Source organism: Callorhinchus milii, unplaced genomic scaffold, assembly GCF_018977255.1.
Source record: "Callorhinchus milii isolate IMCB2004 unplaced genomic scaffold, IMCB_Cmil_1.0 Scaffold1, whole genome shotgun sequence".
NCBI classification, from domain to species: domain Eukaryota; kingdom Metazoa; phylum Chordata; class Chondrichthyes; order Chimaeriformes; family Callorhinchidae; genus Callorhinchus; species Callorhinchus milii.
Genome location: NW_024704742.1, coordinates 83,641,398 through 83,668,532, shown reverse-complemented (window position 1 = coordinate 83,668,532; position 27,135 = coordinate 83,641,398). Strand labels below are relative to the sequence as shown.

At 44.7% G+C, this 27,135-nt stretch overlaps 1 protein-coding gene across 1 annotated transcript in view; it reads right to left on the bottom strand.

Annotated features, from left to right (window-relative positions):
* Positions 1–843: 843 nt before the first annotated feature.
* The window catches only part of gldc (glycine dehydrogenase (decarboxylating)), a gene marked incomplete at its 5' end in the record, with an annotated part of 74,277 nt that continues 47,985 nt past the window's right edge, over positions 844–27,135 (bottom strand). Inside the window, 10 exon segments of the mRNA XM_042332578.1 lie at positions 844–1,496; positions 2,271–2,351; positions 9,826–9,998; positions 11,063–11,158; positions 13,410–13,521; positions 14,985–15,126; positions 17,600–17,712; positions 18,763–18,912; positions 22,204–22,329; positions 25,639–25,714. Coding sequence (XP_042188512.1) covers positions 1,353–1,496; positions 2,271–2,351; positions 9,826–9,998; positions 11,063–11,158; positions 13,410–13,521; positions 14,985–15,126; positions 17,600–17,712; positions 18,763–18,912; positions 22,204–22,329; positions 25,639–25,714 — 1,213 coding nt within the window.

Sequence of the window (27,135 nt, the reverse complement as noted above, 5' to 3'; positions counted from 1 at the left end):
TCCTAAGAGGCTAGATAAATATATTTTATAGAATATATTGTAAAGTGAATTACTTTAAATTTTAAGGCCAAACTGAAACCAGGGAATGTACAGCACTCCGGACAATTCATCCGGGCAGTAATCAGTTGCACGAGCCTGGCCCTGGGAGTGTGTCCTTACTCTAAGGTGGGGATTCTTCCTAATCGGGAGAAAAGAAGAAGAGTAAAGGCAATACCTATAAACTAAGATTAACGAAACCTATTGGTACTTGGGTCTATTGTATGATCTGTGTACACATGTAAGTGATATGGGCTATGTGTAATAAATGCCTGGAAATTTTGTAGGTGCCTGTAATTTTGATGGTTTAACTAATTATTAAATATCCCATTTGACAACCAATTATTTGGGTTAAATAGAGTACCTGTAATTCCTTTTCTACACATGGCATGTGTTAACACAAGAGTTTTCACAAGTTGTACATTTACGCAACTTACATAACAGACCCCATAGTATTGTGTTTTCCCCACTGAATATATGAATGAATCAGTATTTTACATTGACCCAGTACCTTTCATGTTGAGGATGTCTCAAGGAACTTGAAATAGCTTTCCTCCAATACCACCTACCAAGTTCAGAATGTCTCTCTGCTTCTGCGTTCATTTAGCATGAAATATTTCAACAACATGTGATCCGAATGCTTAATAAGCAGAAACTTTTGGGGAAAATTCAGGTTCAGCTATTTCATGGTAGTGCCTGGAATAGAGAGGCCACGATTCAACCAAACACTTGGTTAAAACCAGCAAGTGAAGAAAGGTAGTGTGGATCCAGTTCAAGAATTTTTATTGGAATGATAAGACAGGGGAGTTAAAATATACATTGTTTTTAATAGTTTTATATAAACCAGGAGATGCTGGTTACAGTTATAGAAGCAATGACAAATTACACACAAGAACATCTTGCTTTGCCCCAAACATAAACACATTAAAAATACTACCTTCTTGGGCTGCTTTATGTGGCTGGGCCAAAGATGCACATGATATCATTATCTGCTCCCTGTTCCAAAAGCGCGATGGGCACAATACATTACAGTTCAATCACATCTGCAACCGGAGCAGCTCTCAGTTGAGTCTAGAAAAAAGTGCACAGGATCAAGGCCACTTCCATAACTCAATGCTGCTTAATTTGAGGCACTGAATACAGCTTGCGTGTGGCTTAGCCATAGTGTTTATTCTTTACAAAAAAGAGTTGCAGCTGTTTCATTACAAACTGAGACAGTTGACTTGATTTTGAAATAAAATGAATCGCAGACTGGACTTCTTGATAATATTCATCTGCTGAACCCAATAGCTGCAAAAATCAAACTGAGATGAGTCTTATGATGAGGCTCTTTTCTGCTCTGCGAAGGGGGACTCGTAGGCTTCCATAGGCGGACAGGAGCACACCAAGTTCTGGTCTCCATAGAGGTCATCAATTCGAGCAATTGTCGGCCAAAATTTGGTTTCTGGTTTCACAAATTGCTGAAAGACAAACCCACAATGTTGTATTAGCATGTCTCAGCATGGAATACAGCTGGCAGATGTCACTAGTATTAATATCATCCGAGCATCACACAGGATGTGCCTGTTAATTCAGGTAACACCTGTGAAGTGTGTTTCAAGTCAAGTCAAATGTGTTTGAATTGAGATTATCAGTTCATTAAATATGTGAAGTCATCATTATAAAAATAATGATAATAATAATCTACTAATACTGAATACTGAAATCAAAATTATTCGGTGTGGCTACAGGATGCATTTCTTCTGGTCACGCTTAATGTATGAAAATAGTGCCTAGTGAGCTTGTTGTCTGGTTTGCATTCGTATCCAAATTCCTCTTTTTTCTGGTGGAACCTGCACCACTCTTCAAATGTTAGCAAAAGTTTCTTGCCAGTGGGCACTTGTGTGAATGACAGTCAAGATCCGTACTGGTAATTGTTCTATTGTATCTCCACAGAGGATGGAGGCTTGGAACAGGTTAAAAGGGTTACAATGAATTAGAAAAAGTAAAGAACTGCAAGCTGAGAGGCAATTAAACTGTTTACAAAGTCAGGACAGAAACTAAAGTCATTTAAAAGATGGCACTTTAAATATCAAACACAAACACTATTCAAATTATTGCAAATGCACGAAATCAAGATATTTGCAGTGTCCTATTTTTAGCCCCATTGAGGTCCTCAATAGCTTCTGTTAGATGTGCTACAAAACCCCAGCGTTAATAATTGATCTTCCCTGTTGTTTTAATCCCAGACTTACCAATGGGAATGCCGCTTGTTCTCGAGAGTATGGACGGTCCCAATTAGACGCAGCGATGCAAGCCAACGTGTGTGGAGCCATCTATATATTTTTTTAAAAAGAGAAGAAAAATCAGGCTTGAAATTCCGAAGCACATCAAAATGGGTTAATTCTGGCAATGATCCCCTCCAGCTGTGAAACAACCACTGAACCATTTGTATCCACTTCACAAAATGGCCCTTTGTGTTTTGTCCTCACTATTTGCCACAGTAAGAATATCCAGGATTGCCTGTGTTGCCCACTTCCTCCCCCCACCCTCTCTGCATACATGCCTACACACTGGACAAACTGTTCACAAGTCACTAATTGACAGCCAGTCAGAGTATTTGCTGCCAGATCATAGCACTGTGTTCGTTCTCAATACCTGACAGGATGATGGTTTTTAGACAATAGTCATTTCTTGTTTCATTAATTATATCGATTCAATGCTTTTAATGTCCAATATTTAAAAAATATTTAGTAACCTGATACGGTACATCAATTTTACGATTGAGAAAGTCTTGAGGGTGAGAAAGTTCTCTTTAGAAAGCCAGAGACCCTGCTCATCGTCACTCACAAATTCAGGCTCCAGGCAAGCGCTCTATATCCACGTGTCGTGTCTGCTCAACCACACCAGTTGTGCTGAGTGTAGAATTATTTATCTGTGCAACTGTTTTGAACCAGTGTCAGGATTGTTTTTTAAATGTGAGCATTTCCAGAGATCTGTTGCTCACTGGGTTGAATTAAGAAGCATTGGCACTGTGCTGGGAAAAGAAGGGATGGCACTGTGTGTGTGTATGGGAGTGGGGGGAGATGAAGGCTGGCACTGTGTGGAGGGGGGTAACTGGGCTGGCATTCTGTGTAGGTTAGAGGGGCTGGCAATCTAGGGGAAATGAGAAGGATTAATACTGTGTGGTATTACAGTTGGCAGCATCAATGTTTTGTTAGTACTGTACGTATTGTACTTTGGGTGATGAACCGATGGCCTCACTGTTTTTACCAGTACAATGTGGCTTGTTAGCGGGTACATGGGTCATTGCACTAAGCACCCTTTAACAGAATCCCCATCGCTGTACCAAGGTCCCTCGGTTCTTTTGCTGCCTCCTCTGTTGCTAAAATCATCCAAAACTCAAAATCCTGAGCAATATCAAGTCAATTACAGCACAAACACTATAGTATTGTATGAAGGGATGTTTTTCCAGGATTCCTGCTTTTCCATCCAACACGTGGCATGCTGGCACAACAAGTGCCTTGTTGAGTGCTGTAAACGCCAGCTACATGGGGGTGGTGGGGCGGGGGTTGTTTTTGTTCGGAGGCCCCACAGGTTGCAGCACGTTTCCCAACCTGGTCGCCTTGTTCTTCTAATGCACTGACTGGAAATATTTTGATTTTAAAATTCCCAATGCACCATGAAAAGGGTTGAGGCACGAGCTCTCCCTTGCCTCATCTAGGAAGGTGAGACTGAGCCAAGCTGTGCTTGTCTCGCTATCAGCAGGAATTCAAGAGTGAAATGCGACGCTTGAAAGCACAGCAGCAAACATCATGGGGTCTCGACCTCAAACTGACAGCGAGGGCAGCAGAGCGGAAGATCTTAAACCGACTGTATTTCTAGTGGTCAGCACCGCGTATCTTTGCCCTGCTAACTGGAAGTTACAGTGAATAAACTCGACATATTGTCGTTGGCAATACTGTTATTTCTCTTTCCCACCCCCCGCACAACACCCTTTTGGCAAATGCTTTGCCTACATATGGAGTCATATAATGTCAATTACTTGTTGCTCTTCACAGCGGAAAACTTAAAATTCAAGGATGTCAGGGCTGAACCTCTTGATACTCTGTCAGTGCCAGGAGCAGCAGCTGGCCAGAGAGGGAGCTGCCAGAGAAGACGAGGAGTGGGTCAGTGAACCGGATCTGTCATCTCTGCAATCCACAATGAAAATCCAGAGTGAGCCAAATGGCTTTCTGGCTTTAAACTATGTTGGGGCACTGAATACAAATGTACCAAATGAATGTTAAATCAATGTAAGATGTTGGTCAGGCCCTCGGTTGGGGTTTTATGCAGTTGTGTGCACCCCTTTTTCCAGAACTGTGGCAATGATACAGTGCAGGTTCCCGTGGATGATCAGGGAACTTCTACAGGGAGACCAATATAACGTGCCTGGCTCATATAGGGAGTGCAGTATACGTCTGGCTTTCATGTGCAGACACCCGCCCTATCATCCATGGCTGAGCTTTGCGATTCTATGAACCTGTTCTGGACTCCCTCACTTGAGCCCTCTGTCTTGACCACCCACGACGCCCCCCGCCCCCCTCCATCTCTATAAGTAAATTGCTTCTTCAATTGTAGGAGGGTTACAGTACTGCAACCTGGCACTAGCTCTGGCTGCTATTGCATACTACAAACAAGAGTAGAATTCAATTTTCTGGCTCTGGGGCAGATAACTCGTAGGGACTACCAAGGTTTTGATCCAGTAACAATACAACAACAATAAAAGAGCAAGCAGTATATGCATTTGATATAGCCAGGAGGAGTTGGGAGGTGGCTGTATGCACGGTCAAAGAGGAAAGTTTTCAGGTGGAATTTGAAAGGGAGGAGAAAGGGAGCAAGGTGGAGGGATTGAGGGAGAGTATTCCAGAGTTTTGGGGCATAGTGGCTGACAGCACAGCCTCCGATGGTGGAGCGGAGGGTGCAAGGGATGAGCAGGAGGCCGGTGCCAGTCAAGCGGAGGCACCAAGTGGTGGATTAGGGAGAGAGGAGGTAAGGAGGTGCAGGGAGTGAATGGATTTGAACACAAGTGTGAGGATCTTGAAGTTGATCTGTTCGGTGATGGGGAGCCAGTGGAGCCTGGCCAGAACTGGAGAGATATAATAATAATAATAATCCTTGCATTTGATATAGCGCTTTTCACGTCTTCTAGACGTCCCAAAGCGCTTCACAGAATATACTGTAAAGTGAATTGACTGTATATTTGTGGGCGAACATGGCAGCCAATTGCACACAACAATGTCCCACAAACAGTCGTAGATTGAAAATGACAATTTATTATTGTTTTGTTTTTTGGAGGGATTATTAATAATAATCCTTAAATAATCCTTGCATTTGATATAGCGCTTTTCACGTCGGAAGGACGTCCCAAAGCGCTTCACAGAACACACTGTAAAGTGAATTGACTGTATATTTGTGGGCGAACGCGGCAGCCAATTGCGCACAGCAATGTCCCACAAACAGTCGTAGATTAAAAATGACTAATTTTATTATTGTTTTTGGTTTTGGAGGGATTATTATTAGGCTCTGTGTGGAGTAAGGAAACTTGCCCAAGGTTTCGCCCTCTGCCTGGAATTGAACTCAGGTCTGTCACTTGCAAAGTGAGTGCTCTAACCACTGAGCTACAAGACTCCACGTGTCCAGATGTGGGTTCAGAGTTTGGTCCGGGTCAGTATGCGGGCGGCAGAGCTGGATCTTGTGAATAGTGGAGCTGGGGAGACCGACGAGGAGTGTGTTGGAGTAATCCAAGTGGGTGACAATAATTGAGTGACCAAATTATTTTTTTTTGTGAAGGGATTATTACCCCGGGAAAAGCGATCCGCCAATCGATTAACAACCAGGTTCCTACTTACTGCTCGGTAAACAAAGGGGTGTGGAGTAAGGAAACTTGCCCAATGTTTCGCCCTGCCCAGGATTCAAACCCTCACTTGCGAGGCGAGTGCTCTAACCACTGCACTATATTTGTAAGTCAGGTCAGTGAGTGACATGGAGAGGAACTAATCAGTGGTGGTGGTGATGGTTCCCTGATGACGTTATCCAGGATGGAGGAGGTATCGGCAGGGCAGGGAGAGCCTGTCAAAGCAAAGTTAACAAGCTGCTGTCTCATTTCTTCGTCAATAAAAAAATTATACTTCCTGTAACTAACAGTGTGTTACACAGAAAAAAAATTGTTTTGCCCACAAAATGTACAGCCAATTCACTTCACAGCATATCCTGTGAAAGGTTTTGAGACGTCTCGATGACATGATCAGGTGCTAAATCAAATGCAAGGATTATTAGTATTATTAAATCGCCAGCCTTTTGTGGTAAATTCTGATGTCTCGCTATTGAATTGTGTTTTTTTTTACAATTTAAATAATTATACAGCTCACCCCAATGTCGCTATGAAATGTGCAGCCACAAGCTAAGCTGAGCAGCTCCAACAGGAACTGCTCCAAAAGGACAACAAAAGGCCTGCAGAGCCATCATGAGATATGTCCTGGTACTGCATGTGTGTCATTCCGTGGACTGAAACATTGCACTTACGATCCCAACATTATTTTGCTGGGGATGTTCGGGGAAAAGTCTGATTAATCATTTGTAGAGTCCCGTAGCATAGTGGTTAGCGTGCTCGCCTCTCAAGTGAGAGGACCTGGGTTCGATTCCTGGGCAGGGCAAAACCGTAGGCAAATATCCTTACTCCAGCAACAACATCGTGCAATTATATAGCGCCTTTCCCACAGGGTGGTGTACCGGAGAGCTTGACAGTGGCGGAGTCTAACCCCGAGCCAGAGGGAGGGGACGCTAAGCACGATCAAAAAGGAAGGTCTTTAAGCGGGCCTTGAAGGTGGAGAGTGAGGGGGCACACATCTCCGTTTACCAAGAAGTAGGAATTTGCTTGTTTTGATTGACGTATCACTTTCAGTTGGTAATAATCGCTCCCAGCCACCCAATTTTTTTCTATAATTTGGTCACTCAATCCACGACTTTTTTGCTGTTTTATGTTTTGCCCAAAAATATACAGTCAATTCACTCTACAATATATTCTGTGAAGCACTTTGAGACGTCTCAACGACATGATAAGGCGCTATATCAAATGTAAGGATTATCATTTCGTTTTGGAAAAATATTGAAATGCTCGTGATTGTTAGTGTCAATCCCGATGAGAACTCCACAGCCCTGAAGCAGATCCAGAGCCATTTGGTGAAAGTGTCTGAATGGCAATCTGTCAGAAAGCTCGTATTTTGATGATGGAGCTAGGCCTAGTAGGTGAAGGATGCGCCCGAGTGTGGACATAGGTGATGGGACAGATTCACAATTTGTCTGCCACACAGAACTCCTGGCAGGAGGTACAGACGAACAAGTGGTCTGGCAAATGAACGCCAGCTCAATTTCACTCTTGCCACAACAGTCAAAACAGCTGCAATGTGGCAGGCTGAGGGCGACCTCTCCCTGTGGTACCAGACTGCTCATCTAAACCCCGAGGCCCAGTCCACTCCACTTATGCCCCACTCCAACACCCGCTGCCACCTCAAAGTAGCGGGATAGTAACCCATCCCAACGAGGCTCCCTGAGCCGAGAGCTGGGTTGGTGGTGGTGGCGGAACAAAAGACCTCCATTCAGCCAATATGTCCCAAAGCTATAGAACTCTCTGCCTCAATCCCTCCACCTCGCCCCCTCCTATGTCAAACGCAAGAATTATATTTATTATTTATAGAGCAAAATGTACAAAATGTATTAGAAAAGCATAAAATACAGCTTCAGGCAGTTTGTGGTTTCTACAGTGCCCTCAGCACACAGGCCGTGGTTGTCTCAGGATGGGGGTGGGGAGCTGGCAGTCTCGGGCACTTGCCTCCTGAGCACATGACCTGGCAGCAGGCAGCACGCTGGCAGACACAACTATGGCTCTTGATTTCTCCTCTCCACCTCCCCTGCCTGTGGGGCCCCTGGCTGTGTGGTCCCTGGCTGTGTGGTTACCCTGGCTGTGCGGTTACCCTGGCTGTGCGGTTACCCTGGCTGTGCGGTTACCCTGGCTGTGTGGTTACCCTGGCTGTGTGGTTACCCTGTCTGTGGGTCCCCTGGCTGTGTGGTTACCCTGGCTGTGCGGTTACCCTGGCTGTGTGGTTACCCTGGCTGTGTGGTTACCCTGGCTGTGTGGTTACCCTGGCTGTGTGGTTACCCTGGCTGTGCGGTTACCCTGGCTGTGTGGTTACCCTGGCTGTCCGGTTACCCTGGCTGTGTGGTTACCCTGCGGTTACCCTGGCTGTGCGGTTACCCTGGCTGTGCGGTTACCCTGGCTGTGCGGTTACCCTGGCTGTGCGGTTACCCTGGCTGTGCGGTTACCCTGGCTGTGCGGTTACCCTGGCTGTGCGGTTACCCTGGCTGTGGGTCCCCTGGCTGTGCGGTTACCCTGGCTGTGCGTTACCCTGGCTGTGCGGTTACCCTGGCTGTGCGGTTACCCTGGCTGTGCGGTTACCCTGGCTGTGCGGTTACCCTGCTTGGGCCCCTGGCTGTGCGGTTACCTGGCTGTGGGGCCCTGGCTGTGCAGTTATCCTGCTGTGCGGTTCCCTGGCTGTGTGGTTACCTTGGCTGTGCGGCCCTGGCTGTGCGGTTACCCTGGCTGTGGGTCCCCTGGCTGTGCGGTTACCCTCTGGCTGTGCGGTTACCCTGGCTGTGCGGTTACCCTGGCTGTGCGGTTACCCTGGCTGTGGGTCCCCTGGCTGTGCGGTTACCCTGGCTGTGTGGTTACCTTGGCTGTGCGGCCCCTGGCTGTGCGGTTACCCTGGCTGTGGGTCCCCTGGCTGTGCGGTTACCCTGGCTGTGCGGTTACCCTGGCTGTGCGGTTACCCTGGCTGTGGGTCCCCTGGCTGTGCGGTTACCCTGGCTGTGCGGTTACCCTGGCTGTGCGGTTACCCTGGCTGTGCGGTTACCCTGGCTGTGCGGTTACCCTGGCTGTGCGGTTACCTGGCTGTGCGGTTACCCTGGCTGTGCGGTTACCCTGGCTGTGGGTCCCCTGGCTGTGCGGTTACCCTGGCTGTGCGGTTACCCTGGCTGTGCGGTTACCTTGGCTCTGCGGCCTCTGGCTGTGCGGTTACCCTGGCTCTGCGGCCCCTGGCTGTGCGGTTACCCTGGCTGTGCGGTTACCCTGACTGTGGGGCCCCTGGCTGTGCGGTTACCCTGGCTGTGCGGTTACCCTGACTGTGGGGCCCCTGGCTGTGCGGTTACCCTGGCTGTGCGGTTACCCTGGCTGTGCGGTTACCCTGGCTGTGCGGCCCCTGGCTGTGCGGTTACCTTGGCTCTGCGGCCCCTGGCTGTGCGGTTACCCTGGCTGTGCGGTTACCCTGGCTGTGCGGTTACCCTGGCTGTGCGGCCCCTGGCTGTGCGGTTGCCTTGGCTCTGCGGCCTCTGGCTGTGCGGTTACCCTGGCTGTGTGGTTACCTTGGCTCTGCGGCCTCTGGCTGTGCGGTTACCCTGGCTGTGCGGTTACCCTGGCTGTGCGGCCCCTGGCTGTGCGGTTACCTTGGCTCTGCGGCCTCTGGCTGTGCGGTTACCCTGGCTGTGCGGTTACCCTGGCTGTGTGGTTACCTTGGCTCTGCGGCCTCTGGCTGTGCGGTTACCCTGGCTGTGCGGTTACCCTGGCTGTGCGGCCCCTGGCTGTGCGGTTACCTTGGCTCTGCGGCCTCTGGCTGTGCGGTTACCCTGGCTGTGCAGCCCCATGATAAGTCGCTATATCAAATTCAAGCATTATTATTTATTATTGTTGGACTCTACCAGTTAAACATAACAATTTACCTTTAGCGGATTCACCCGGATATCCATTTTGCCCTCCTCGATGTCCGCTATTTCTTGCCGGATGCTTATCATTGCGTCACAGAATCTGTCCAGCTCCGCTTTGTCCTCAGACTCAGTTGGCTCGATCATTAAGGTACCAGAGACTGGCCAAGACATGGTGGGAGCGTGAAATCCTAGGGAGAGATTTCAAGGTACAGTAAACCTCACATAAATGGTATCACTTTATGAGGTTCGCCCACAAAATATAACGTCAATTCACTTTACAGTATATTCTGTGAAGTGCTTTGAGATGTCTCGAATACATGATAAGGCGCTATATCAAATGCAAGGATTATTATTATTATCATCAGTTGGGACCACACATTTAATATGACTTATGCAAAGTTGTGTCAAACTTGCATAGGATATAAACTCTTGAGCGGGACTTGGGCAGATGTATGACTTAGGTGATTATATTATTCATACAGATCAGACTTATGCAAGTTTTACTGTATTCAGCAAAAGTGGAGACAGTTTTCTGATATCACCACTGAGGACAAAAATACCACCGGGCATGTATAATCTGCACTGCAATAAGCAACTAACTTCTGGCACGGTTTTTGCAACAGGAGCAATTTAATTGATAATAGATCAGTTGAACATTTGAGAAAGATTTTTAGCCAGGAATTGAAAGCAGAGGGGAAGAGTGTGAAGCAGAGAGAATTGTGGAGGGAATCCAGGAGAGCTGGGTGGTGGTGGGTGGGGAGGTGTGGACTGGTGATGGTTTCTCTACTCGCTCCTCCACCCCCAACCCCCACACCGATGATAAGATGGAGGGGGCGAGGGGATTTGAAGCAATCTTGAGTTGTAATTCTGACATTTAGCTTTTATATCGTTTTCATTTATTTCTCTTTTTATCCCCCTAAAAATCAGGGCCATAAAACAGCAGGTGAACCACTACAGCTGTAGCTGTCCTCTCTGGTGTTGAAAATGTGGTCATGACGAAAGTGGGCAGACACAGTGCTAAGTGCTGTGAGCTGTGGTTTCTCAGGGAACCCCCAGTATGTTGGTGTACCACATCGAATGCCACCCACTTGTCACAAGATTAACCAGAAATTAGCACTCGGTCAGTATGGCAAAGAAATAGAGATCAACCGTGGATCAATTCAACTGGGCCTTAAACAGCAGAAATGAAGAAGAGCTGTAGGTCCTGTTCACCCAGGTGCAGTGGGACCGCAAACCTCGTGAAATTCCTCACCGTAATCTTGCAGCCTCTTGGCAACATCAACAGCCTCAATGTTGGCAGTTTTCTTGAATGGTCGCACGTCCAAGATGAACTCGTGGGCTACGTAACCTGTCGACAATGTTTAGAGGTTTAGGTAAGATACTGAAATCACACAGAGTTGAGCCTGTTGTAACACAGGAGTTACTGTCCATTAAATTAGATCCTGTGCTGTAACAGGTCTGCACAAAAACACAGCTACCAGTCCCGCTTCCTGAACTTATATTTTATATAACTAAATATTATAATATAACTTATTATATAGTATATTGATGTAGTACCCATCAATGGGTAGTACTTAAAGGACTGCTTATCAAGTCACTGCTGACATCACGTTCGACTTCCAGTGTGGACTGACAGTTGTCATCCACAACGGCTCACACCAGGGTTGCTAGCGCCAATGCTCACAATTGCAGCTGATCAGCCAGTCTGTGGTGAAACCCAAATGGCCGGTGGCTGCAGGCTAATGTAACTTTGTTGTTGTTGTTGTTACAAGTAGCCTCGTTCTCTAGCGAAGAGCTTTATAACTGGGTCACCCTGTGGGGAAATATTGTAGAAGCCCAAAATACACAATTATTCACTGTAGTTGAATGTGGACTGGCAAACACTGACAGATAAAAAGTCAATGTTTAACAGTCAGCTTTCAACTATGGATGGCTATCTAGCTTCAGGTTTGACTCCTCCAAGTACATTGGAATTCACCTGGACTATAACAACAACAACAAAATTACATTGTATAGTGCCTTTCACGTCGGGCGAACGTCCCAAGGCGCTGGACACACAGAGTTATGGACCCGAGCTGGGGGCAGGGTGGGGGAGAGTGGAGAACAGTGGGGGAAGCAGGGAGATCGAAAGTACGGCCGAAGAGGAGGGTCTCGGGATGGGTCTTGAAGGTGGTGAGGGAGGGGGCGAGATGGCAGGACTGCGGAATGGAGTTCCAGAAAGTGGCGGAAGGCCCGCCCGCCAATAGTGGGGTGAGCAAGGTGGGGGACGTGAGGGAGGCCAGAATTCGCTGAGCGGAGGGAGCAAACAGGGTGGTAAGGGCTGAGGAGGTCGGGGAGATAGTGGGGAGCAAGTCCATGGAGGGCTTTGAAGGTATCCATGGAACAGTGGGGATAAAAAGCATTTGATCAGCCAAACTGCCACCCTTCTGTTTCCCCACCAGCCTAAAAAGCCCTGCCATTCTCTGACAAATAATCATAATCCTTATATTTCATACAATGTCTCATCATCTCAAAACTTCTCAAAATGTTTCACAGGATTTTACTGTAAAATCCAACGACTGTGTCTGTGACCAATTTGCACACAACGTCTCAAACAGCCATGAAGTGAATGACCGATTTTATTTGGGGGATTGTTGGCTGGGAAACCAGGAGAGAGAAACGCCCTTCTCTTTTTGAGTAAAGCCATGGGATCCTCGGTTTAACGCCTCATCCAAAAAACGTCACCTCCAACAGTGCAACAAAACCTCCAGCACTGTGTTGGAGTGTCAGCCAAGATGGTGAATCCCCTCTACACCAGGCTGACTCAGGAAACTTCAGATCAGAACCAAGATTTTGTGTGTTGTGACATACGGGGGCTTGGGGGTAGCCTAACAGACACTCATTCACTGAGACAGGAATACGATTCCTATCTTTTTCAGAAGACAACTTACTCGGAAACAAAGCTGGAAACATTTCACGCTGATGAGCAAAACAGTAATAATTTTATTAATGTATTTCATATTGCAGATTCTTCCATATGTGGAGTTCTGTAGTGTATTGTTTAGAGCAATTGCTTCACAAATGAGAGGTCCCAGGTTCAATTCCCGGACAGTGCGAAACCTTAAGCAAGTTTCCTTATTACACACGCTTCAGTTTACCAAGTAGTAAATAAGAACCCGGTTGCTAATCAATTGGCGGATCATTTTCCGGGAGTAATAATCCCTTCAAAAAAATAAATAATAACAATTTGGTCACGATTGTTTGTGGATCACTGCTGTGTGCAATTGACTGCCGTGTTTCATCCACAAAATATATAGTCAATTTACTTTGCAATATATTCTGTGAAGCGCTTTGAGACATCCCAAATTACGTTATAAAGTGTTATATAAAATGCAAAGATTATTAGTAGTAGTAGCAACATAAAAACATTTTTCACTTGCTTTATATTTAATGTTTTAATGAACAGAATCTGAGATTTCCCTAAGCTTTTCCCCACACATAACAGGTGTCTTGATCTACCCTGTGCTTGCGAATCTCCAGCCTCAAGCTTAAACTGGAAATTGACCAGGTCATATCAACCACATGTGCCAATCACCAAACGCCAACTAATGCCTTCTTACCTTTTGCTCCTCTGAAAACAATCTTGTACACCGTTTCTAACCTCTTTGCCATGTAGTTTGCATTCAGGATGGCAATCTCAGTGGCGTGGCGAAGTCCGTTTGCACCCATCATCTGCGTTAAGAGAAACAGTTACTTTTGCAGTGTACAAATTAATTCTTATCAACAATGCCAAGTTTACTGAAGTGAAATTCCACACTGACCAAATGAGGAATTATGCTCTCATTGCTGTATGCCAGGCTCACAGTACTGTCAAGAGCAACAGATCAGTTCCCCCCACCCCGATAGCACCCTCACCACAGCAATTCCCATTTATAATCCTCTGTGGATGTTCACAGGGTTAGCTCACAAAATGACAGGGATGAACACAGTTCAATTCTGATTACAAAGCCCTTAATTTTAAGACAGCGTCTGGCAACACTGGGTTGAACTGCTGCTCACTTAGCCGGGAATGATCTGATCTCTCCAGTCAATGTCTCAGTGACGTGATAAGGCGCTATATCAAATGCAAGGATTATTATTATAATATAGCGCCTTTCATATCATCGAGACATCTCAAAGCATTTCACAGGATACACTGTAAAGTGGATTAACTGTGCATTCTGTGATTCAGATTAAATGTGAATGTTAAAAGGTCACCAGGATTGGAGGTCACAGATCCCAATGGAGAGGTCAGCAGTTTAAATATTGAAAGAGACACAGGGAGAAACCATTCTGCAGAAATCAAGGAAAAGCTCTTGTTCTTTCCATAACCTGTCTGTTGTTTGGGGAAGGATTTCAAGGACACATTTTTAAGTGTGTCTTCTGCCACTGTAATAATCGCAACACCACAAACTGCATCACCCCTCCCTCCCCACCCCTGCATTTCACATCTTGTCTCCTTTCTACCTACAACTAAAAGTCTATTTGGCTGAAGTCAACTAGTTTAGCCACTAGATGGAGTACTGTGCAGCAAGCAATCCATCTTACAATTGAGCTGACAAATTAGCTGGAACAGTCTGACTGAATATGTTTAGAGATTGGGGCGGGGGAGGAGAAAGAACAATGGAAAATTCGAAATAAAACCAGAAAATTGTAAAAAATTTACAAGTCGATCAGCATCTAAAGTAGAAAAGACAGGGTAAAGTTTCAGTCACTGCCAGGCATGAAGGTCTCACCCGAAACATTAATCTGTTGCTCGCTTTCAGGTCCTAACTAACCATTTCTGGCCTTTTCTGTGAGACCATATATTTAATATGACTTATGCAAAGTATGAGTTATGTCAAAACTGCATAGAATATAAACTCTTGAATGGGATTTGGACAGATGTATGACGTAGGCAATTATACGATTTATATAGATCAGACTTATGTGATTTATACAGATCAGACTTATGTGAGTTTTACTGTAGACCATACAATATCACAACATCTCAAAACGCTTCCTTGAGAACTGCTGTCAATTGTAGCATCTGCCTATTCGTGAGCAAATAGGTTTAGTAAGCAAGGCATTGGCTAGCCTTGTTTCACAAGACTTTTTCAGTGGCAATGAGAGCTCACATGGAGGGGCACAAGTTAAAGGCTAGTATTGCACTGTACCTTAATGTAGGCCAATGAGATTGGTAGAATGGCACTGGAGCCCCATGGGGCAGCACTGATTGTACCCAAAGGACGAGCATCGCTATCGGAGACCAGAGGGATCACGGGATGACTTGGCAAGTATGGCGCAAGATGTTTCTTCCTGAAACAATATAATTTTTTAACTTTAAAGCAAAGACGTTGTACAAGTGTTGTAAGTCTGTCCATTATGTTTGCTACTTAAGTCTCTAAATCGCAAGGCTGTTCAGAACAAGGACTTCCACCTCATGCAATCTAACATATTTTGTTACAAAAACTTAATGCAACACCTAAAGTCATGATTCCAGAATAGGCTGGAGATCCTCTCTCAAAACCACAGGTAACAAACAAACTGCAGCATGTTCACAAAGTCCCGTTAACCCCAGGTTTTTTTCATACAGGAATGACTAACAACTGAAACACGTGGAAGAATGATGATAATTGGATTTACAAGTACTTAATTGTATCAGTAGAAGTGTTTCATTGTATTTAGACGTCCAGAGGATAGATATGAACGCCATCATTTTCATGACAGATAAGGATCCGTCACCATGTTAGGCGTGACATCTTCCATAACATGATGGAGTCACGAGGAGAAATGCATCTCTTATTTCAGTTCCTCTGTGATCTCATAATCACTGTTTTGTAACAGGGTGTAAGAGGACTTTGCGGACACCCTGTACTTTTATCCATGATCAAACAACAACAAGTTGCACTTATATAGCGCCTTCCATGCAGGATAGCGTCTCAGAGCAGTGGCGGAGCCTGACTCCAAGCCGGGGGGAAGGAAGAGGTGGCCATAAGCATGGTCGAAGAGGAAACTTTTCAGGTGGGACTTGAAAGAGGGGGAAAGGGGGCAAGGCAGAGGGAGAGTGTTCCAGAGTTGTGGGGCGTAGTGGCTGAAAGCACGACCTCCGATGGTAGGGCGGAGGGTGTAAGGGATGAGCAGGAGGCCGGTGCCAGTCGAGTGTAGGCGCCGAGTGGTGGATTGGGGAGTGAGGAGGTCGGAGAGGTTGGGAGGTGTCAGAGAATGAATGGATTTGAATACGAGTATGAGGATCTTGGTGTCGATCCATTCGGTGATGGGGAGCCAGTGAAGCCTGGCCAGACCTGGTGAGATGTGGGTACAGAGTTTGGTCCAGGTGGTGGTGATGAGGGGTGCATTGGAGTAATCCAAGTGGGTGTGACAAATGCGTGCACAAGAGTTTCGATGCCTAGGATGCCTAGATTGCGCACTGGTTTGGTGAGTCTGAGGGAGAGCCCAGGGAGATTGAGGAGTTCAGATCCGCAGGAGTGAAGACGTTGACGGGAGCCAAGGAGTATGACTTCTGTCTTGTCCATATTCAGCTGCAGGAAGTTTACACTCATCCAGGCCCTGATGCCTGCCAGACAAGCTGATAGAACATCAGCGGACCTGGAGTTGGTACTGGAGGAGTCAACATAGATTTGTGTGTCATCCGTATATACATGTGTAAATTTACCCTGTGTCTGTGGATGACATCGCCCAGAGGGAGCATATAGATAAGGAAAAGAAGAGGGCCAAGGATGGAGCCCTGGGGTACTCCACAGGTGACTGGGTGGGAGGAGAAACCATTTGCTGAGATGAAATGAAGGCAATTGGTTAAGTAGGACTCAAATCATGTGCGTGTGTTCCCACATGAGGGATGAGGGAAGTGAGCTGATGGAGGAGGATGGCATGGACAACTGTGTTAAACGCAGCAGAGAGATGCAGGAGGACGAGGAGGTAGAGGGAGCCCTGGTCACCGAGAGAGAGAATGTCGTTTGTGACTCTGACAAGCGCTGTCTCTGTGATGTGGGCAGCCCGAAAACCAGACTGCAGGGGTCGAGGAGGGAGTGGAGGGAGAGGTGTGACTGGAGTTGACCTGCAACAATGAGTTCCAGGACTGTGGCAAGGGAGGGTAGGTTCGAAACAAACATCTTCCTGTGACCGGACTGGCCTCTGATGAGATGATCAAGATTTGATTGTGAACATTTGGGTGCCTATAGCAAACGGGCACTGTGTGTTGCCAGCCAACCCTGCCGCTGAGCTACGCCGGGCAGGTTAGCTTCCAAAGCTGCCTCAGCGCTTCAAATTATATAGTAGTATAATGCGGTGTGGATTTCCACAATAAACCAGTGGTTGTTCAATTACATAAAGTAAATGTCCACAGTGACACAAAACCAGAACCACCTGCAATGCTTGGGATCTACAGAATCCCAATCCTCCTTATACACGGAGACAACGATAGCTGGTTTGATTGCATTTGCGCACAGCTGGTCAGCTCAGTTCACTTGCTGAGAAATCCCTCAACTTTTGGGTCATCAGGTCGCCTGCAATGTCACTTCCTTCGCGCTGTGCATTTCAGGAAATTATGTTGCTGGCGTCCTAATGACCATGAAGATGCCCATTTTTAACATGGAACTGGCAGCAAGCAGGAACCAAGCCAGAGAGTTGCACATGCGTCTAGTGAATGGGGTCCACAGACCATTCATCTTATAAACTAAATCAAGTCCATGATGTAACATCCTCTCGAGATCCTGTGACATAATAACTCCCACCCGAGCATATGAAGAAGATGAGGTTATTTTAAACCTACACTCCAATGGGTCCCATTCCAGGTCCACCTCCTCCGTGGGGAATGCAGAAGGTTTTGTGCAGGTTAAGGTGAGAAACATCAGATCCGTAATCACCAGGACGGCAAAGGCCCACCTATAAGATTGAGGAAAGGCAGAGAGGACACTCAAACATTGCACCATTAATACACAGGAAGGGAGGGGAAGACACACCAGGGTTTAACTTGATTCTTGGAATTTGGTTAGCAAATCTGTTAAAATTCAAAGTGATCCACAGGAATTTCGCTCAGGAAACATCCTGTCAGAACAAAGTTCCCATCAGTGAGTCGGATTGATGCACTCTCAGTTATTGGAAGTATCCCCTTCCCCCGTTTGCTTTCTCCTCAACAAATGATCAGGTTTGGAATCTCAGGCAGGCCACAGTTTGAGAGGAAACAATAATTGCAAATACTGTGAATCTGAAGACATAAAATTGTCCTGGCCAACAATCCCCCAAATAAAGTTGGCCACTCCCTTTACCGTTGTTCACAACACTTCTCAGCGCCTTGGGACGTCCTCCCCACGTGAACAGTACAATATAAATGTAATTTGTTGTGTGTGTGTCACTGCTGTGCATAAGTTAGCTGCCGTGTTCTCCCACAAAATATGCAGTCACACCCCTTTAGAGTATATTCTGTGAAGTGCTTTCAGCGATCTCGACGATGTGATAAGGTGTGATATCAAGTACAAGGATTATTATTACTATAATTATAGAAAATGCACAAAATGCCACAACAGCCCATGCAGCACCCCAAAGAAAAGACAGATTCAAGGTTTCACATGTGAACATAGCCAAACCACTTTTTCAGATGTTGTAAGAAATGAACTGCTAAAACAAAAATGGTAAATAGTGCAATTACATAGAATAATAAATAATAGTTTTTGCATTGTGATATAGCGCCTTATCACATCATCAAGCGCTTCACGCGATTTTACATTGAAATAGTTAGATGTGACAACCTATTTACACACAGCAATGTCCCACGAATAGACATGAAGTGAGTGATCAATGTTATCTGGCCCAACCTTTCCGTGCTGGTAAATGTTGAATTTTTTGTCACAATTTCCACAGGCGAAGTATGTTACCCCAGTCACCAGATGTGCACTTGTATCCACTATTACAAATACAAGTGAATAGCACCCTTACCTGTGCATTCATGTTTGCTCCATCGAGGTAGACTTGTCCCCCATGCTTGTGGATCAACTCACACACGTCGCTGATGTTCTCCTCAAATACTCCATACGTGGAAGGATAAGTGATCATTATGGCAGCCAGATTGTCTTTGTGCTTGTCGGTCTACAGTGATAGAAAAGTTGAACAACTAGTTAGTCTGTTTTTTCCATCCTCCCAGCCATTTGCAGAGTGAAAATACAAGTTACTTGTACATACAGTACAATTTGACTCTTGCCAAGACCTGTACAATGAAATTACGCTCCTAAAATAAGTAAATATTGAACCAAACATTTATGCCGAACCAGTATGAAACATTAAGCGAAACCACAAAGGAGGTAGGAGGTAGACCTGTATTCAGGAACTTGGTGAATAAATGTTAGATATACATGACCTTGGATTGTCTCCTCCTCCCCCACCCCCTCCCCCATCACATCAGATCCTTCCCTGTTCAGAAAAGAGTGTTCTTCACTACAGAGGATTGAGTGCTCTAAAAGGCTATAGAATTGGGATGTTTAAAATGGAAATGGATGTTTACTTGGGAAGTAAGCCATTAAGGAGAGGGAAATTGGATTAAAAAATCTGCCCTGCTCATAAACTGGGCTGAATGGCCTTCTTTTCCTAGAGCATTATGGTTCTTTTGCCCTATCTCATTTTCAATCTCTCCTTATCTCACATACCCTCCCACCCACCCACCGCCCTCACACCCGTATCAGCAAAATCTGTCCCAAAACTCAGCTGCTCAAACCCATGCATTAGCTGAGTTATAATAATAATCCTTGCAAGTGAAGTAGTGCCTTATCATGTCATCATGTCAAGAGGACATCTCAAAGTGCTTCACAGAATTTACTCAAAAATGCAGTGCCTCTGTATTTTGTACGCAAATGCGCTATATAATTTGCACCAGTGTTGTCCAGCAAACAGCCATCAATGAAAGACCAATTTATGTGGGGGATTGTTGATCAGGACACTGGGAGAAACTTTCTTCTCTTTTCAAATAGTGCCACAACATCTTTAAGGTCCACCTGAACAGACAGACAGTGCAGCCTCTGGTACAGCAATGCACTGATATTACAGGAAGGTAGGAGGGAGTAACTCAAAGCAGTCAGACAGCCTTGCTTTTTGGTTTGAACTCAATGAATAAGCCCCAAACCACACTGGGAAACCCAGCAAGATAGGCCGACCCACCAAGTTAGCTAGACTTGAGCATATGCTTGACTCCTATTCGCCGTAGTTTTACTGTATATCCCTTTCCACTGCTACATATAAAAAATGACGTTTGTATACTTCCAGAATGTTGTATTGATACACACCACTCATAATTATGATCCTAGGCATGGTTTTTGGAGGTAAAGTTACCACAGCATTGGCAAAGCTAAATGTGAATAGGAACAAATCCATTTGGCACAATCCGTTCTGCAGCACACAGATATGTGGAGTTATAGCATCTTATACAATACAAAATTACATTTGTAAAGTGCCTTTCATGTCGGGAAGACGTCCCAAGGTTCTGGACAGTCAGGAATTAGCACCCCGGGGTGGGGTGGAGTTGGGATCTAGGAGGGTGGAGAGCTGAGAGGGTAGGAGGGTGGCCAAAGGCATGGTCAAAGAGGAGGATCTTGAGGCATTCCTTAAAGGAGGCAAGGGAGGGAGCGAGCTGAAGGGAATGTGGGATGAACTTCCAGAGGATGAGGGCAGAGAGGGTGAAGGCCTGACCACTGATGGTGAGGTGGGCTGAGCGGGGGATGTGGATGGATTGATAAGGGGTTGGAGATGTAGGAAAGGGCAAAGCCATGGAGGGCCTTGAAGGTGAGGAAAAGGAATTTTAATTCTATCTTCTGAGGGATGGGGAGCCAGTGGAGCCGGGTGAGGGTGGAGATGATAGTGTCATGGAGCCTGGCACATGAGAGAACATAAGCTGCAGAGTTCTGGATAATCTGGTTCTTCTGCCAATAATTTTACATGTTACCAACCCACTCACTGATTGCAGATAAAAGAATTTGAAAGATAAGCTCATAATCACTTTGTTTTAACAAGAAATAATGGCACGGTTGTCATTTCTGTGATGTTAAGCTCTCTCCTGACAGCTACAAAGTATCTTGCGTGTTGGCCAGGACATTAGGAGAAACTCCTTTCCCTTTTCAAATAATGCCATAGGATCTTTAATGTCCCCCTGTACAGGCAGATGGGATCCTGGTTTAGCATCTCATCCAAAGATTGGTACCTCTAACAACGTCAGAGTTCACCCTCAGCATCGCACTGGCTACTTTGGACATAAGGAGGTGCGTAAGACTGACCAGGGCGATTCATCCTTTAACTCTACCTTTCCTGTGGACCAGCTCCTGGCTTCCGCTCAGGAGACCCCAGTGACAGCATGTTTAATCGGATGGATGTGCAAGATCCATCCTGGAAGTCAAGAGCGACAATCAGAGGGTCTGGGAAACGGGAACATTTTGATATAATGCCGAATTTTATTGACCCAACATGCTGCATTTTATGAGGGTCATCCTCCATTAAGTTGTTGCATTAAATAGTGGAACTTAAAAAAATAGATTTAATAGATTATCTCAAATCGTTTGTTAGGGCCCACGGAGCATTTTTAGAAGGAGTCATTATCTTCCACAGCACAATAATAGATGGGATAGAACTTTTCAAGGAGGAAGTTGGACAAGATTTAAGCAGATAGAGGTTCACTGACTCATTGCTAATTTGCTCATCATGTCTGAACAGTGTGAGAGAGTGACAAATAAGGCAAAGTGGATACTAGGCTATTTTGCCCAATCAGTTATGATCCTCAGAGGTTATGCACAAGCTGTACAGTGCTCCAGAGAGGTCACAGGACTATGGAGGACAGGTTTTGAACAGACACCAGGAAATAATTCTTTACCTGAAGGTAGCTGGCTGTAACAGATAATGGAGGCTAATAATAATAATAATCCTTGCATTTGATATAGTGCTTTTCGCATCTTCTAGACGTCTTAAAGCACTTCACAGAATAGACTGTAAAGTGAACTGTATATTTGTGGGCGAAATGCACAGCCAATTGCGCACAGCAGTGTCCCACAAACAGTCATGGATTGAAATGACAATTTATTATTGTTTTTTTTTGAGGGATTATTATCAGGCGTGCGGAGTAAGAAAACTTACTCAAGGTTTCATCCTGCTGGGAATTGAACCCAGGTCTCTCGCTTGCAAAGTGAGTGCTCTAACCTCTGAGCTACAGGACTCCACATGACACTGGACTCATCTAAGGAAATACAAAGACATTAGACTCATCTAAGGAAATACAAAGACATTAGACTCATCTAAGGAAATACTTCATTCTGTAATGGAAAGGAAGTAGGGCGGATTTTGTGGAAACTATGAGATCAAAGAGCCACTTTTGAGCTATTTTTTGCGATAGAATAATTTACGTACCATCGCTTTCAAATGCGCAACATCTATGCTTCCATTCCTGTCTACTTCAACGGGCTGGATTTTCATTCCTGCCATCTGTGCACTGGCTGGGTTGGTGCCATGAGCAGACTTTGGAATAAGGCAGACCTATGAGAGACAGGGATGGGAAAGGGAGCAAAAAGTCAGAAGGATCAGCATCAGATACTCGTCACTTTATCAAACAACAATAACAACAACAACTTGCATTTATGTAGCTCTCTTCACCCAGGGCAAGGTCTCGAAGCACTTAACAGTGTTGGACCGTAAGCATGGTCTAAGAGGAAGGTCTTCTTTCCACTATACATAGATTTAATCTAAACCTCCAGAAGATCCCCTTATTACTGATCATTTATGATATCTTTCTCTGATCTGCATGGCAGCCTTATAAGCATGATCACAAGCTCGTTTGTATGCTTGAGGCATTTACAGGTCAAGTGTCAATATTCGCTGTGTTGAACCAGTCCTAAGTATGCAACACAGGCCTCAGGGAATCAGAGCAATATCAACTGCATCTGGAGTCCTGTACCATAGTGACTAGCATGCCGCCTCGCAAACAAAGAATCCGATTCCCAGGCAGGGTGAAACTGTTGGCAAGATTCCTTGCTCCAAATGCCCGATTACTTAGCAGTAAGTAGAAATCCGGTTGTTAGTCAATTGCCTGGGGGTAATAATCCACCCACTCAATCCACGACTGTTTGTAGGACTCTGCTGTGTACAATTGGCTGCCTTGTTTTGGCCACAAAATATATAGTCAATCCACTTTACAATATATATTGACTGTTCTGACAAACAGTTCTGACGAAGGGTCATGGGCCCGAAACGTTGACTCACTTTCCTTTTCTCCATAGATGTTGCCTGACCTGTTCCCAGCGACTTCTGTTTTTGTTTCCACTTTACAATATATTCTGCAAAGTGCTTTGAGATGTGTCAACGACTTAATAAGGCACAACATTAAATAGAAGTATATTTGTTATATTATTATAGATGGACAGAGTGTGTTGCAACATCGCCTCGGCTAGGACAGCAACTCAGAGTAGGATGAACAGTTTAGACTTCCTACTCCCAATCACTCTGCCCAGGACTCAGGAGAGCACTGCAAATGCAAGACCAAGCACCTTTATTAGCTGTTTGATGTTATTAATGTACATCAGATTTTCAATAATACAGCAATGGCCCTCAAAACTCCAGAGATCCTTTTAGGTCACATTGCCTGTATTTATACAAATAACGTGGGATGAATGCCAGCTAAATTGAAAGGTTGGACACTGTATAAATGTAACATTTGTACAGGTTCCCACTGCAGAGGTAGAGAACCTAAAGAGCCTCATGTAAGTCAAATAGTCACACAAATTATCATCGGCACATTTGATTAACTGCCTTGCAACAGCTGGGAGTTTTCGCTTAAAGTATTCAGCTGAACAAGTGTAGGATTCACACAGTGATGTGAAGAAATTCAGTTTGATTAGGTGACCTACAGCCATGGGCAAATATAAAGAATGAGCATGCATGTTGTGCGGATGTGTTTATGTCTACAATAATAATAATAATCCTTGCATTTGATATAGTACTTTTCACGTCTTCTAGACGTCTCAAAGCACTTCACGGAATATACTGTAAAGTGAATTGACTGTATATTTGTGCCGAAATGTGGCAGCCAAATTGTACACAGCAGTGTCCCACAAACAGTCGTGGATTGAAGTGACCAATTTATTACGTTTCTTTCTTGAGGCATTATTATTAGGCATGTGGAGTAAGGGGTGAACTGGGTTTGATTCCCAGCAGGGTGAAAAGTTGGGCAAGTTTCTTGCTTCACACACCTCTGTTTACCTAGCAGTAAGTAGGAACCTGGTTGTTAGTCGATTGGCGATTCACTTTTCCAGGGGTAATAATTCCTTCGAAATAATAATAATAAATTGATCACTTCAATCCACAACGGTTTGTGGGACACTGCTGTGCGCAATTGGCCTCCGCGTTTCACCTACAAAATACACAATCAATTCACTTTACAGTATATTCTGTGAAAGTGCTTTGAGACATCTCAAAGACGTGATAAGGCACTGTAGCAAATGCAAGTATTATTATCAGTTAGGACCATACATTTAATATTAAAAGCTGTCTTATTACATGGTTTATGCGTATGTTTATATGTGTGAGCTCTAGAGGCACAATGAAGGAATGGAAAATAATGCGTTTCCTTTTATTGCTAAGTCATGAGTTCAGCAGAATGACTGTGGTAAACAGTTGACTTCAGATTAAGTTTCAGCCATGCCCTCTTGCATATGACCATTATTTAAATGTCCTGGCCAGTTCCCTGCAACTATTTAAAGATGCAGAAATGCTTCCAGAAGATCGGGTGCATGTGACATTCGCACTTGTTTATCCAAAGTGATAAAGCAAATAGTGCCCTTCAACATTTAGTACCACCAGGTGGCAATATATGTTTAAAATGGGCTGAGGATAAACATGGTGCAAGTTACATACAAAAAAGCATCACCAGTCCGAACAAAAACATTAAATGCATTTTCCATTCTAGACGCTATTGGATTGCTAATCTTTTCCCAGACAAGAGGAAGCGTGCATAATGTAAGGATGATAGAAATAAAATGCTTTGAAACATTATCCCATCTGAAAGGTGATGTACAAGTGCACACTGTTGTAATACAACCATATATTGAATAAAATAACATATGCTGCTTGCAAATGGTCAGACTGGGCAGGTTTTTAGTTTACTGAGGGTATCTTCATTTGAAGAATTAAGATAACCTAATACAAGGCAATCTTTCGTCTTTATTTATGTACTGTGCCACTCAGATTTCTGACGAAACGTTCATTTCAGATGGGAAAGATGAGCTTAGAAGAAAGGAGGTGTGTAGTTTTCAGAATGGATGATATGCATGCAGTCAAAACAAGGATGATTTCTTTGGTCCTTCTGCTAATTCGTGTTTCATAAGGTCAAGTGGCAGGGCTCCAACTTGCTCTCCACATTAGCCCTTTTGAAGTTTGCCTAAGACAAATAATGGTCGATGTTCCTGGTGTGATGTAGAGGCACTGGAGAAAGTAAAGAAAAGGTCACCAAGCTTATCTTCCATTCCTTCATTGTGCGTCCAGAATGAAAAGGCTTGAGGAATTGGACCTGTTTTCTCTGGAGCAGAGGAGACTTTGGGGAGACCTTGTTGAAATTGACAAGATCCTGTGTAGAATAAACAGAATGGCAACGCGTTCTCCAGAACAAGTGGAATAGACTCCCGTATGCTACTGTTTGTGCAAACAGTATTTACTCGTTCAAGACCTGGTGCTTCACATTATTTCTCGGAAATATAAAAATAAATGAATTGCCCTGTACGTACTCTCAGTACCGACACATCTAATCAGAGATCACTTTTTACTCCTGACAAAATTCTCATCTTAATTACTTACAGTTCTGTGATGTTCTCCTTTTGCAGTTAAGTAAGCCTTAATTGCAGCCAATCCAGCATATTCACCCTGCGCACCACTGTATGAATAAAAATAGAAAGGAAAGTCGTTACCAAACAGACCAAAGGTGACAGACACTGTTAAAAATATTCATCCTCTATTCCAGGGCACTTAATTTCACTCATTCCAAAACAAGACAACATCTCAACCAAAGACATTCTGCTTTTTAAACCAAGGAACAACAAGAACAAGTTACATAGCTCCTTTCATGTCATGAGGATGTCCCAAGGCACTGAACAGTCAAGTATTTGCAGTGCCAGGATTAATTCTTCCAATTAGGTCTTTTTCAGCATTCTGAGACACTACCCAAGCACTTTATAAAGGTCAGCTATTGTTGTTACAGTTTTCTATCTTCTTGTGCAGAAGAGCCTAGGCTATACTTAGCACCTTTCCCAATGCTCATCTGAGTTTGGAAGTAACTTGCCTGCATTGTTTATGAACTGAACCGTGCCTTCAGCTCCCCTCTCGACTCTCTACCCCCTCCTCGCACCCTCCCTTCCCTCCCCTCACCCTGACCATTTCCCCCCTGCTCGGGTCCCGACCCAACTGTCCTCCCGACGTGAAAGGTGCTCTATAAATGCAATCTTGTTATAATAATAATAATAATAATCCTTGCATTTGATATAGCGCTTTTCACGTCGGGAGGACGTCCCAAAGCGCTTCACAGAACACACTGTAAAGTGAATTGACTGTATATATGTGGGCGAACGCGGCATCCAATTGCGCACAGCAATGTCCCACAAACAGTCGTAGATTGAAAATGACCAATTTAATTATTATTTTTAGTTTTGGAGGGATTATTATTAGGCGTGTGGAGTAAGGAAACTTGCCCAAGGTTTCGCCCTCTGCCTGGAATTGAACTCAGGTCTCTCACTTGCAAAGCGAGTGCTCTAACCACTGAGCTACAGGACTCCACTTGTTGTTGTTGTTGAAGGTATGTACTCACCGCACTACATATGACAATGCAGTAGTGGACGAACAGGTTAACATACCAAGATTCTTCTTAAATACACACTAGTATACTCTGAAAATAACCAATTAGAAAAGCTTCAGAGTTGTGTGAAATTGAGCCATACAGAGCTAGAAGACGTCAGGTGTTTTACCCCAAACGGTATCACACAAGGCACTTTCAACAATGCAGTTATAATAGGGGAAATCTCATTATTGACATTATCAATAAAAATAATAATCCTTTGTTATGATACAGTGCCTAAAACATTTAAGCATTTTAAAACACTAAATTGCTATACTGTAGTGTGCTGACTCTGTCAGCCAAATTGTGCACAGCAAAGTCACAAATTGCCGTATTTTATTCCACAAATTTTGGCCAGGTGAACATTTCATTTGAATATTGTTATGAAACCTTTATTACCAACTGGAACAGGCAGACTGGACTTAGGTTTAAAGTCTCATTCAAAGGACAGCACTTCTGACACTGTA